The sequence below is a fragment of the Talpa occidentalis genome, unplaced genomic scaffold (assembly GCF_014898055.3).
Source record: "Talpa occidentalis isolate TD23 unplaced genomic scaffold, MPIMG_talOcc4v2.1 talOcc4.7, whole genome shotgun sequence".
Lineage (NCBI taxonomy): Eukaryota > Metazoa > Chordata > Mammalia > Eulipotyphla > Talpidae > Talpa > Talpa occidentalis.
The window spans coordinates 100,578,659-100,591,088 of NW_023605083.1; the positions used below are offsets into that span (position 1 = coordinate 100,578,659).

General features: G+C 49.0%; 1 protein-coding gene across 2 annotated transcripts in view; it reads right to left on the reverse strand.

Moving 5' to 3' along the window:
* Positions 1-819: 819 nt before the first annotated feature.
* MPRIP (myosin phosphatase Rho interacting protein) overlaps positions 820-12,430 on the reverse strand; it is a 127,381-nt gene continuing 115,770 nt past the window's right edge. Inside the window, exons 16-24 of one of the 2 annotated variants that reach the window (XM_037495343.2) lie at positions 11,986-12,133; positions 10,899-11,016; positions 9,712-9,871; positions 8,463-8,582; positions 7,411-7,497; positions 6,641-6,803; positions 5,231-5,316; positions 4,681-4,742; positions 961-1,001 (exon numbers count right to left, since the gene is read on the reverse strand). In XM_037495343.2, the coding sequence (XP_037351240.1) occupies positions 4,710-4,742; positions 5,231-5,316; positions 6,641-6,803; positions 7,411-7,497; positions 8,463-8,582; positions 9,712-9,871; positions 10,899-11,016; positions 11,986-12,133 (915 nt within the window). In that variant the 3' untranslated portion in view covers positions 961-1,001; positions 4,681-4,709. Of the gene's footprint in view, positions 1,002-4,680; positions 4,743-5,230; positions 5,317-6,640; positions 6,804-7,410; positions 7,498-8,462; positions 8,583-9,711; positions 9,872-10,898; positions 11,017-11,985; positions 12,134-12,430 lie in introns of both variants that reach the window. The other variant, XM_037495344.2, reaches the window with a different exon arrangement.

Consider the following 12,430-nt stretch of genomic DNA (forward strand, 5'->3'; position numbering starts at 1 on the left):
TAGGGGTCTCCTCTCAGCCTTTTCAAAAGCAATGTGAATGTTTCTTTTCAGAAAGTTTAAAGAAATGCATCATCTTTTCTAATGATTCCCGAGGGAATTCATCTTTTGCAATCACAGTCTGAAACCCCAGGCCACAGGTCAACAATCTAAGCAGTTACGAGGAGATGGGGGTTCTGGTGACCAAGAAAGGAGCGAACGTAGGAAGGAATGAGAGGGCCCGGGGTTTTGTGCAAGATTTAATAAAAAACAAACAAAAATAGGAATGGCTGCTTTCAACATTTTTCAGGTTGTGAAAGGTTTACCATGATTATCTGGGGTGTGGTTCTAAGCTGCATTAGTGGAACAAATACAAAAAATGCTGTTCTTCCAAGCCAGAGGTGGTAAATCAAAGTGATAAACCATGCCCCTTGTTCTGCTCTCCAACTCCTCCCCAGGCCTGTGGGTTGTCAGTGCTGTGAGTCAGGCAAAACCCCATCCCGATGGCTTGTTCTCTTCTCCAAATCACCCTGGACCAACCCTCTGCTATGTGCAGCAGCACTCAAGCCTTAGGCCTGATTCCACACAGAGACACAGAGCTAGCTTATCCAGGCTGCTGGGCCTTAATACTGACGGTGAGTGCAGGGGACAACAGCAAGGAGGGATTCTAACACAGATGCCGGCCGGGATGGCTCCCCTGCCCCCACTCTTGGCTAATTTTAGAATTCCAAGTAAAAAAAGCTTTCATAAAGACAATAGGAAGTTGGAGTCAACACGGCGGGAAACAGAGTGAACAACCCATAAACCAGTCTCTCATGCATCCATACCCACAGTTAATGATGGCAATAATAGCAATAATAATAATAAAAAATAAAGGTACAGACAAAAAACAGCGCTTGGGTTGTGCTGCCGCCAGCAGGGAAGGATGTGTGTTCAGGCTGAACGGGACACAGCTAGTCTTTCTTCAAGTCCCTGGATTCAAAGAGCTTCAAGCGTTCCTGCACTGTCAGGCCTTCCTTCAGACTCTGGGTAGAGATGAGAGCAGGAGAAAAAGAGACAATTAACTACCAGGCCAGCGTGGGTGCAGGCTGCAGTCAGACAGAGGTGCGGGTGCCAGGGTGGGCAGGGGCTCCTTGAGAGATTAGTGGGCATGCTAAGGAGACAGATGTCCCTTCTGAAAGATGGTGTTATCTGGATGAAAAAAGGAAAAATCAGAGAAACAAGACCATGTGTGTAAGAAGCTGAACTCTGAGTGTAGGGCTCTTCAGACAAGCAGCAACCAGATGGATTCAGCCAGGAAAAGATTGTGCCAAGAACGAGAAAACTGCCCATCTCTGTTCTCTCATGTTGGTTCCTTTGCAACCATTAACTTTGAGGCCTCAGGCCTGGGGCTCCAGGAACTCTGGGGCTGCCCTTAATGGTGGGCAAGGACAGGCTCCAGTCCTCAAGGCTGCGCCCTGGCCAGGCCTGCCCCGCCCCTACCCGCTCCTGGCACTGTCCCATCACTGCTGGATTTACTGTTTGGGGGATTTTGGAACATGACATAACACAGGACATACTAAGATTTTCAGAATGCATAACCAATACTATGTTTACGTGGGACCTTGGTAAAATTTAAATCTGTGTGCCCCAAGATGAATGATACTTTACTAACTGGGGGGTAGGGTATCTTCCACTTTGTTCTTGGAGGATATTTCCAAGTATTTCATTTCTGAATGAGAAAAAGCAACATGACTAGGAATGAATGGAACTCTGGCTCCAGCTGGGATGGGCCCTGGTTCCTCGGTTGCCATCTCTCATCTCCCTTTGTAACCTGCAAAGGTTACAAAGATTAAGTTTTAACCAAAAACCAGATTGACGTGAATGAGAATGTAGGGACCCAGTGCACACAGGTCGTCCTCTGACCCAGAGAGCCCCGCCAGGTGTCTCCAATCTCAGCACAGCCCTAGGAGCTCTGGCACAGAGGGACCAGGGGACTGGGGTGGCTCGGTCTGACGCTTCAGAGTGAGCACTAGTGAACGAGGTCTGTGGGACCCAGCTTTCCCCAGGGTTTGACAAAGAGGGATTGGGCTCTTATGTCCCCCTGATGTAAGGACTGCTCTGCTTGTTTTTAATATGGGGAGGAAGGGGGAGAGAGAGAGAGAGAGAGAGAGAGAGAGAGAGAGAGAGAGAGAGAGAGAGAGAGAGAGAGAGAGTAATTAGCAATTATTTTTTAAAGGGTCTTACTACTAAATATTTGGAAATTCATAGGTCCAGAAAGATTTCTGGGTAAGTAGTGGGCTAGCGCCACCTTTAAAGTTTGCTATTATGTGGGGGCAACTCTATGTCCCATTTTGAAACCCAGCTTCCCTTAATACACAACTGCCTCCGGGGCTCTGTGATTGTGCCCCCTGCGCTCATGCATCAGCTTGGGGCTGCCTACCGTACACAGCCTTGCACAGGTGCTGGTACTTGTGGCTGTGCCCTGCCCTATTGTGTGCCACATCATGGTCCTAGCTGAGGCTATCCCCTCGGGACATCAAATGTCTGCCACCTGTCCTTGCTGCACCTTGAGTGGCAGTCCCTGCTTGACCAGGGGCAGGGAGCAGCATGAGGTGGGCAGCATGGTGCTGCATGCTCAATGCCACAGTCTCTAGCTGTAAAGGGGGGGACAGTGGAGCAAACTGCCACTCACACACCCAGAGGAGGCTGCTGCGTGCAATGGCTCCCTTGGGGCTCCTTCCTCCCACAGGGCCAGTCTTTCCATGATGCCTCAGTGACCCCATATAGATGACCAGATGTGGGGCCTCCATGAGGAGCTGGAGGGAAACATTATTTGTTTTCACTCGCAGAAAAACTGTGTTGCTCTTAAGCAGTGAACTTGGTTTGATTTTACTTTCTATCCTTTTGAGTGAGGCAGGGTACAGAAACAAGATAAATGGGAGAGGTAAATCAGTACATATCAGATCCCACTGATGGGAGCACTGATGACAAAGAGCACTGATGACAGATTCAGTTTCTGGGCAACTTCACTTCTATCTCTGTAGAGTTTCCAAACACAGATAGGGAAAGTCAGGGAAGGGTCACTGACGTTATATCACATGCGTGGCCACGCACACTGGCATCATGTGTCCCTGCGGATGTTTTTCACCTGGATTAGTGGACTGTCCTGGCCCAGAGGCCTATCTTTAGCTGGAGGTCAGCCAAGCCAAATGCACTCATATACCACTTTGGGAAGATGCCGTCTTGGCATCCTGGCCTCTCAGAGCCTGAGGCCACCCTGAGGCCCAGATAGACTTCTTGGGGTGCCCAGCAGTTCCCTTACTTTCTACCTTTGTAGTAGCTACTTCCTGGAAATGTTCCTGCTGTAGCAGTCCTTACTGATTAAGGTCTTTTTACTGAGTTCAGAGCCTTGTGAATTTCTGCATTTCCCTACAAGAATCCGCACCCCTCTCTACCCTCTCTGTGGTGGGCACAGTGCAGCAGGGCTTCCCTGAAGGGGCCCACCGGAGGCTTTTTGTTTCCTGTTGTTCACAGGCGTGGTTGGGAGGCCCAGGCACTACCAGTGGACTAAGAGCAGCTAGAGTTTAGTCGAAATAGGAAGTAGGATTTGCAAACCATAAACCAAAAAAGAACACGTTTTCCTCTTGCTATAAACAGAATGTTTTTCACGTTAAAAAAAAAAAAGCCCAAACTAAGTTTTCAGTTAAGCCTTTTAAGTCATGTATGTGATCTGGGACTACAGAAAGATAAAAACCTAACTGACTAGGTTTAAAATATTCAGATTTTCTTGAGAGTATTCCAAAAGCTTCGGTTTCCAAGCCAACCAGCTGAAGTCTCCTAGCAGGAGAACTTGGGGGGTGGGATGTGTGTGGATCCCACCTGAGGGTCCAAGGAGCTAGCGCTGTCTGGCCCAGTGCCAGTATTCTTCTTGCCAGGCCTAACCTCCTCATCAGGGAATCAGTGAGGTCAAGTCAGCTAAGCCAGCGAGTATCTTGCAGAGGGCGCTGGCTGAGCCAGGAGCCTGGCCGCCTGTGAAGGCGTGGGCAGTGCAGGTGGGGGACCCAAGGTGCTCACGCTTCTTCTCAACAGCCTGGTGTTTCCAGGCAGCATTTCAGTTCCCCTACTTATTCTTTAAAACACTACTTTCAACAACACCCAGCAAGCAGTTCTTGCTTTGTTAAAAAACACAACAAAGAATATTTAGCCCCAATCACTTGTGGTCATCTTGCTCTACTGAGTCATTTTCCAAGCTACCCCTGGCGTGTGTCAGCTCCCTGAATGCCAGGCTGGGCCTGCCTCGGCCTGTTCACTGGGTTCTTCAGCAATGTGGGAACTTGGCTTGTCAGCGGCCACAGGAATCTGTCAAGTCCACCTCTGGCTAGAGAGCAAGATGGGTTTCCCCAGAAAGTGGAGAGCACAGATTGTTTACCATGCATGCTGACCAGTGTGCCCGCCTGAGATGCTGACTCTTGTCCAGCCCTCCATGCTGGGAAGGGGCTCCTCTCTGAAAGGGGTCAGCCTTATTAAGAGGGCATAGTGCCTGTTAACTCCCAGAACAGGTTAAAGAAACTTCAGATTGTGCATGTGCTTGCTGGAGCAAGATGAATTAAAATAAAGTAACAATAAAATAAGGAGCTTGCTATGGAAGTGTGAGCAGTGCATGCAGGCAGCCACCCCCTTGAGGGTGGCAGGTGGGTGGGTGGTGAGAGGTGGTTTACCTACATGACAGGGGACCTGGAAGCGGGCTCGTTTCAGTTATCCCATGAGACCTGCTCAATTACGGACTGTCAGAGGAAAGAGCAAAACATAAGACACACACACAATAAATCCTAAACGCAATATGCTTGTCACTCCCCACCTTCCACCCACTGTTCCCTCGAAGCGGTGTGCAGGGGGTGAGGACACGCACACCATGTGGTAGAGAGAAGGATGCTGGCAGTTTCTTCTCTTGAAGGCAGGCGGTGTCAGTATTAAACTGGGGGCGTGTGGTGAACAATGCTAACAGAGTGGGGCTGACTCTGAGGGGCCTGGGTGAAGCCTGGCCTCAGAGGCCCAAGGTGGAATTCACTTCAGCCCCCGCCTTAGAGACCTGAGCCGTCACTGTTGCTGTCAGGTGTTTCCACCGCTGCTCAAAGGAGACACAAAGCTCAAAGCCACTGCAACGGGCTCAGCAGGTAGGTCCCTGGGGCTCCTGCTGTGGCCCTGCAGGGGGCTGTGACTTGGGCTCCTCTCCCCAGTGCCCCATACACCTAGGGGCGAGGCCCACACTCACCTTGGACCTAATGTTCCTCAGTTGCCGGCTGACGCAGGATCTGTCTTTCTTCAGGAAGTCAGGGTTGCTTTTAGATTTCATTATATCTGAAGAAGCAAAGAGATATATTACTTACGTTTTCCTAAAACCCTCTGGAAGCAGACCAACTTTTTACAAATGTCCTAGCTTACTGTTATCACCACACATGACAGTTCTTTAAATAGCTTTAAGGGACTCCAAAGAACACAGAACAGCCATAGAACACTAGATCCTTTTCAGAACAACTTGTAGCCCTGCAACAACAGAACAGAGAGGCACCTGGCCAGGTCCTTCAGCCTGTCTGACTGCTGGCCGCAGGACTCTCACCACAAAGGCTAGGCCTCTCCACCTCCCTGCGGCATACTGCTGAGAACCGAGGACTGCTGGAAGACTCAAATGAGAGAAGTCCTTCTCATATCTACATGCACAGAGACCACCACCACTAATGTGGTGTTTGGTGTTCACGACAGTCTACTTAAACACATAACATTCACTGGGTCAGACAGCACATACCATATGTCCTGTATACGTGGGTTTTCTTTAAACTTATTTTTTATGAATCTCTTTCCATGTAAGAACAAAAAAAATAACACTTTTATCTCTTAAGAACTGCAGTATTTTCTTGTTGTAGCTTATTTGACACATTTAGGTGTAATCCAGTTTTTTGCTCTTATGCAAACTCTAAATAACCTTGCTTGCACATTTCTACACACTTCTTTTTTTCCCCTGAAGTTAAACTGGTAGGTCACAGGATATCATATGCTCCTCCTAATGGGAATCCTTCCTGTCTTGCCATACGGCAGTCACTCCACATTCCTCAGAAGCAGCCACTGTGATCATTTCACTACTCTTTCACAGTTAGTCTATGCTTAGATTTAAAATTTTTGCTACATATTGCCTGAGAGCATTCTGGAAAGACTGCTAACTTATCCTCCCGGCAGCAAAGCAGATGATTTTTTTCTCCATGTATCTATTATACTGCCACTATCATTAATCCTTGGCTAGCTGATAGAAAAATGTTGAATTTTTGGATGTTGATAACCTAGAACATCCTTTCAGTGGGAGCCTCTTCCCCTCCCTTACCTCATGGCCTTTTGCAGATTTTATGGCAGGATCAAGCAACTTCTGACAATAGTTCCACTGAACTATTAAGTTCTTTAAGAAAACGGAAAGACACATTTGCTATTACTAAGAGAATATATGCCAGTGGCTTAATTTCCTTTTAAAGCAATTTGTGCAATGTCTGGCACCAGCACGCTGTAAGAATGTTTTTGACCCAGGAGAGCAGGGGCAGAAGCCAGGGCTCCCCTTGGGCCCGGCCTCCGGTTCTACTCTACAAGGAAATGAAAGTCAAATACAGAGATGGGACGCATCCAGAGGCGAAGAACTCACCGTATCCTGACACAGGGGTGTTTTCAGGTGATTTTTCACCCAGTGCTTCTGTGGCTGCTTTCAGCTGCTCTTTCAACCTGCTGATGTCGCAGTCGGCCTTGGCCCTCACGATGCTGAGCTCTGTGTAGATGTCTTTGTACTTGTCACTAGCGTACTTCTTGTCCTTATGGGTAAAAGGACAGAGACAGCAGTTACTGTCAGACTAGGAGGTGTGTCGTTTTGAGGCTGGAATGCTGCTGGGAAAGGACTGGGAATGTCAGCAGCAGAGGCCAAAACTGGACACAGCGATACTGACACAGCTGAGAGTGTCTGAACGTGAGCTGAGAACCCTGGAATTCTGGTGAGCACAAGAGCAGCGGTGCCTATGCTGCCAGCCAGGCTGGTGCAGCCTTGACCCCTCAAAGACTTCCCTGTGGGCTTCAGCCTAGAAGACCCCTCTCTGTCTTTGATTTCTGAGTGACTGGTCACCAGGGTTCTGTCCTCTCTGATTCCAAGGACACCCTTGGGAGGAGAGCAGTGGGGTGTGACTTACTTCCTGCACGATGTTGCTCTTACCACACACACAGGAAGCCAGACCAATGAGTGGCCTCCTCATTTTTATTACACCCACTTACAGGTTGGTATTGTGAGAAAACCTGATTTTGAAAAGGCTTCCTCATGAAAATGAACCCCAGAATGGCATGTGCTACAAGTGTTGTGGAGACCCGTGGTCTTCCCCTGCCCCACTCCAGCCCATTCTCTGGATCGCCCCTGCCACCACGTGTCCTTACCCGCAATGCTGTCTGTAGCTCATCCTTGAGAGAACTGATCTCCTGCTTTAGGTACTGGATCTCTGATTCCTTGACCCGCAATAACACCTAGAACGAGAGAGAAATAAGAGATTGACATTCAGGGCAAAGGGACTCCTCTGAGGAGTTTTTATTACATATGGAATAAGAAAAAATGGCTCATTTCCTCTTGCACCCAAGACCACCCTGCAACTGACTAAGCTTTTGAAGCTGTCTTTTTTTTTTTTTAAAAAAACAAAAACATTTATTTATACATACAAGAGCTGGGGTATAGGTCAGAGACACGGGGTGTGGGGGTGAGAGGATCCATCAGAGACAGAGTGGGGAACAGTACAGGCAGGCTGACTGACTGAAGTGCACTGCTGAGGGGAGCAGCGGGTAAGACAGGAGAGGTCTGTTTCGCCATGCGGGTTTCTCCCTGGCCAGTTGGGGATCGAACTCGTGCTACAGAGGCTGTGGATTGCTTCATAGTGCGATGCTTAACCCCTTGCACCACCAGGGCGGCCCTTTTGAAGCTGTCTTGCTGACCCTTTTGTTAACAACTCAGTCTTTCCCACATCCATCTAGCATGAGACATTTCCATGATGAAATCTTACCTGAATAGGGAGGAATCTCGGTGCTTTCATAAAGACCCCTTATACCTAAAAATCATTCTCACTTAAAGTGAACTTCCCTACTCTGAGTAATACGGCGCTACAGAATCTCAAGCAGCTGCTGTGTTTAGTTATTAACCATCTCATTTTCAGCAGTGCTGATGGCATGACAGACACAGAAGGGAGGAGGGTACGGGAGTGAGGGATGAGGTTAAAGGTTCTGTGGCCTCTTGAGGGGGCCCCACCTCCTGGCTGGGATCCCACCCTGTCTGGTAGCTGACTGTTTTGCTTTCCTATGTGGATTGTATCTTCCCATGGTCTTCCCCGCCTGCTGTCTTCAAATCTTGTCCTTGAAAGTTGTGTATGTGTGGGAGGTTGTGTATGGGAGGGGAGAGTTGTGAAGCACAGAGCTGGGGATAGGGGAACTAGGCCAAGCAGTACCTCCAACTCATAGGCATCCTTGCCCTGGGTGAGAGGCGAGCCAGCGGCTTCCCCGCTGGCATCCCCAGTCAGCAGCGTACGTAACCGTGAAATTTCTGCAGCCAGGCGGTTGTTCAGCTCCTGGAAAACAGCATCACAATAAAACACGGGTGCTGAACCAAGCTGCTTGGGGCCTCAATCACACAACAAGCCAGGAAAGGTTGTTTTCTCATCAACAAGCAGAGAAGTGCTGAGCATAGGAGGGGTGTACATACACTGTTGAGTTTTAGACTTACAAGAGCTGTTTGTCTGGACTCTGTATTTGTGGAATTGTGTATCGAGGATCCAGAGCTCTTAATGCCTTTCTGCCCTAATGTAAATTTGTGTCATGGTATGCCCCAGTTGACTTTCTGTAGGATCAGGTGCTCTTGCCTCTCTTTCCATTCATTTTCTGTATTTTCTTTCCAACTGACAAGTGGTCATCTTTGGCCACTGGAGTGACATAGCAGGACCAGTCCTGCCAGAGTACCTCATATATAAGGTGGCCTCGAACCGGGACAGGTACAACACCTGTCAGCTGAGGGCCAGGGACAACCAGGCAGTCACGTGGACAGTGACCCAGTACCCTTGGAAAAGCTTATATCAAATATCAAACTAAATCTACCAGGAGCCTTTCCACTAGTCAAGATTTTAAATGCAATTTAAAATGCAATTCTGAGGAGCAATGTCTGATTTTGACTGGTCTAAGCCTTGGGGGTGAGTCACTCCCAGGCCCTGCCAAGCAATGACAAAGCAGAAATTCAGAGATGCTCAGGACAAACTGAGACTTTTTTTTTTTTAAAGATTTATTTTCATTTATTTATGCATATAAGAGCTGGTGTGTAGGCCAGAGATACAGGGGGGTGAGAGGATTCACCAGAGACAGAGTGGGGAGCAGAACAGGCAGACTGACTGAAATACACTGCTGAGGGGAGCAGCGGGCGAGATAGGAGAGGTCTGCTGCACCATATGGGTTAGCTCCCTGGCAAGGATGGAACTCCTGCCACAGTGGCTGGCGATAGCTTGATAGTGCTGAGACTTTAACCCCTGCACCACTAGGGAAGCCCTGAATGGAGACATCTTAGAGTCTTCAAAAGGGCTGAAGCAAAAGTGATTCCAAATTTAAAACAGCTGCTTTGTATAACAGCAGGGCCCCAGCTCCGCCATCAGCAGTGAATTTCTGCCCACATGCTGAGAGATGCCAGACACTGGGGAGATGCCTATAGGTTACCTGGTTGTGGGCGTTGAGCTCCTGGTTCTCGCGCTGGCACTGCCGCAGGGCCTGCCGCTCGGCCTCCAGCGCCTGGGCCAGATGGGCGTTCTCCAGGCACTTCTGAGAGTACTGCTCCGACAGCACCTCCAGCTCCCGCTGCACCGACTGCAGCTCCTCCCTGGGAAGAGGGCACTGCTCACTCCTCTGCCTGCTCTGGAACCCAGGCCTCTAACAGGCCGTGTTCCCTTCTTGAATCCCAAGGGACCATGAGACACAACAGGAGCTGAGCAAGAGAGCCGGCCCTAGCATGTTTTATTGTCCTCCAGGTCTGCACCCAGCTAATGAAGGACAGCAGTACTTCAAGTTGACAGAAGTCTACTCCGTGTTATTCCCCACTCTTTCTTAGACTTGGGATTTGTTTTCGGTGAAACTCTTCAGGTATTTGTGGCTGATAACCCAGGATTAGGTTCTGTCTGTGTTTGAAAAAAGCCTCCTGACATTGTTCTTGGTCAGCTGGATGACTTGAAAAGGGCTATTTTTCTCACTGGTGGAACCAAGAATGAGGCTTCACTCCTGCCACCACTCCCTCCGGCTGAGGCGAGCGTGACTGCAGTGTGCAGGCTGTCCCACCTGTCTCAGTTCTGACTGCACTGAATGGAAGCCCTGGAGAAGGTGAGAGCCTGACTTCTACATGTCAAGGCCCCAGTGACGGCCAGCTGTGTGTGGGTCTCCACGGGACAAGCTAAGGGCCCCCAGAGGTGTTAGTTCTGAGGGAAGGGATTCAGGGTGGCTGTGCAGGCATGTATTTCCATTCTTGCCTATACAAGGGAATCTGCAGGCTATCGCATGGAGCTTCAGGCTTCAGTTCTAGAGCAGACTCTTCCTAAGCAGTAACTGCTGACATAAAGAACAAACTCTGGCCCTGAGATCAATTGGCCCTGAAAAGTGACTAGTATGCATAACATTTTTTTTTTTTTGCTGTTATCTTTTTCTTGAGCTTTTGGTGATCAGTTTCTTGGGGCACAATATCCAATGGCTCATGCCCCCTTGGACATGCTCAGCCCCTTGGCCTCCACCGGCACCACCCTCAGGCCTCAATCTTTGTTGCTTAACAAAGACACAGGAGAGGCTGCTCTCTACATGAGGGGCAGCCCCACAACCCCCTCCCACAGGGACCAGCACCCAAGGGCAGGAGGTGGACTCACAGGTACTGCCGCCTTAGAGCCTCAATGTCAGAGTTGATGCTGCTGATCTGGGACCGCTGGCTCTTTTCCAGCTCCCGTTCCATCTCCTCCCGGTGGGCGTTCTTCATGGCTTCAATGGCTGAAGGCAAGGACATGGCTATCAGCACCATGAGGCTTGGGGTTAAGACTGAAGGGCGGTATGACACCTGCCCACTGCTAGTGCTCAGTCACCACTCCCCTCACAAGGGGGTGCAGCTGCCTTTCTTTTTTTTAAAAAAGATTATACATACAAGAACTGGGGTACAGGCCAGAGGTGCGGGGGGTGAGAGGATTCACCAGAGACAGATTAGGGAACAGAACAGGTGGACTGACTGAAATAAACTGTTGAAGGGAGCAGTGGCCGAGACAGGAGAGGTCTGCTGCACCATGTGGGTAGCTCCCTAGCCAGCCAGGGATTGAACTCATGTTGCAGAAGCTGCAGATAGCTTCATAGTGCTATGCTTAAACCCTTGTGCCACCAGGGAGGCCCCTGCTTTTTTTCTTTTTAAATGTTAGAAGAAAACCAACTGGTTAAATGTGAATGCCAAACTCAAGCATGAGTTTACAAAACAAGCAACCTTTCAGGTTGTTGGTCTACTTTCTTCCATAGTACTAACATAATAACCCACTGTAATTATACAAAGTGGGGAGGGTCACATAACATCAGTGGCATCGTGCTTGTTAGACAGAGTGTGTCAGCTCTGTGAGTGTGACAGCTTTTCTGCCAGGTAGAAGCTCCAAAACCTTTGTGTTCCGATGTTACAGGGGTCCAGGCAGAGTTGGCCTTATGCTCATGGGCGTCTGTCAGAGGGGAACACCGCTGGACTAAGGCTGGGTGTGCCACAGGGCATGAGGAGTTGGGGTGTGGCGCCAGGCCTGCAGGCTTTCAAAGGGCTCCAAAACCACTTGTTTTCTCAGACAGAATTGTCAACAAAGAATTCTCTTGAATAACGAAATTTAAAATCTCAGCCAAAAGACAGAAGGAAGGCTGGTCATTGCTTTGAGATGCACATTTAGCTCAAAAAAAGTTGGTCACCCATCCCGCCCTGGCCACCAGGCCTACTCCCACCTGAAATGGTGGCCGCGGTTTCTTCTGCCAGGAGCCGGTCCTTTTCCTCCCGCAGCTTTTCCAGTTCCCGCTGGTGCTGCCTCTGCAGGTCTTCAATCTTTTTCTGGTGTGTTTCTTCCATTGCTGCAAACCCTCGCTCACAGGTGGCCTGCAAGGTGCAAAGGGATGTAATGGACTTTTTCCTTTACCGCTAAGCTGGGCGTCCTGATTGATAAATGAACCAGCAATCCTGTCTGATCAGATGTTCTCTGATGCTGATGCCACACAAAGACTACCGGGCATTTCTATACCATAAGGCAGTTAGAAAAGGGAGTTTACACCTATAAATTCTGTCTTTATGATTGTTCTGAATCCTATTTCTCTTTGGAGTTGGTATTCTAGTGTTAAGAAGGTGCAGTAGAATGTAAAATATAAATATAAAAATATAAAATATATTAAGAAGGTG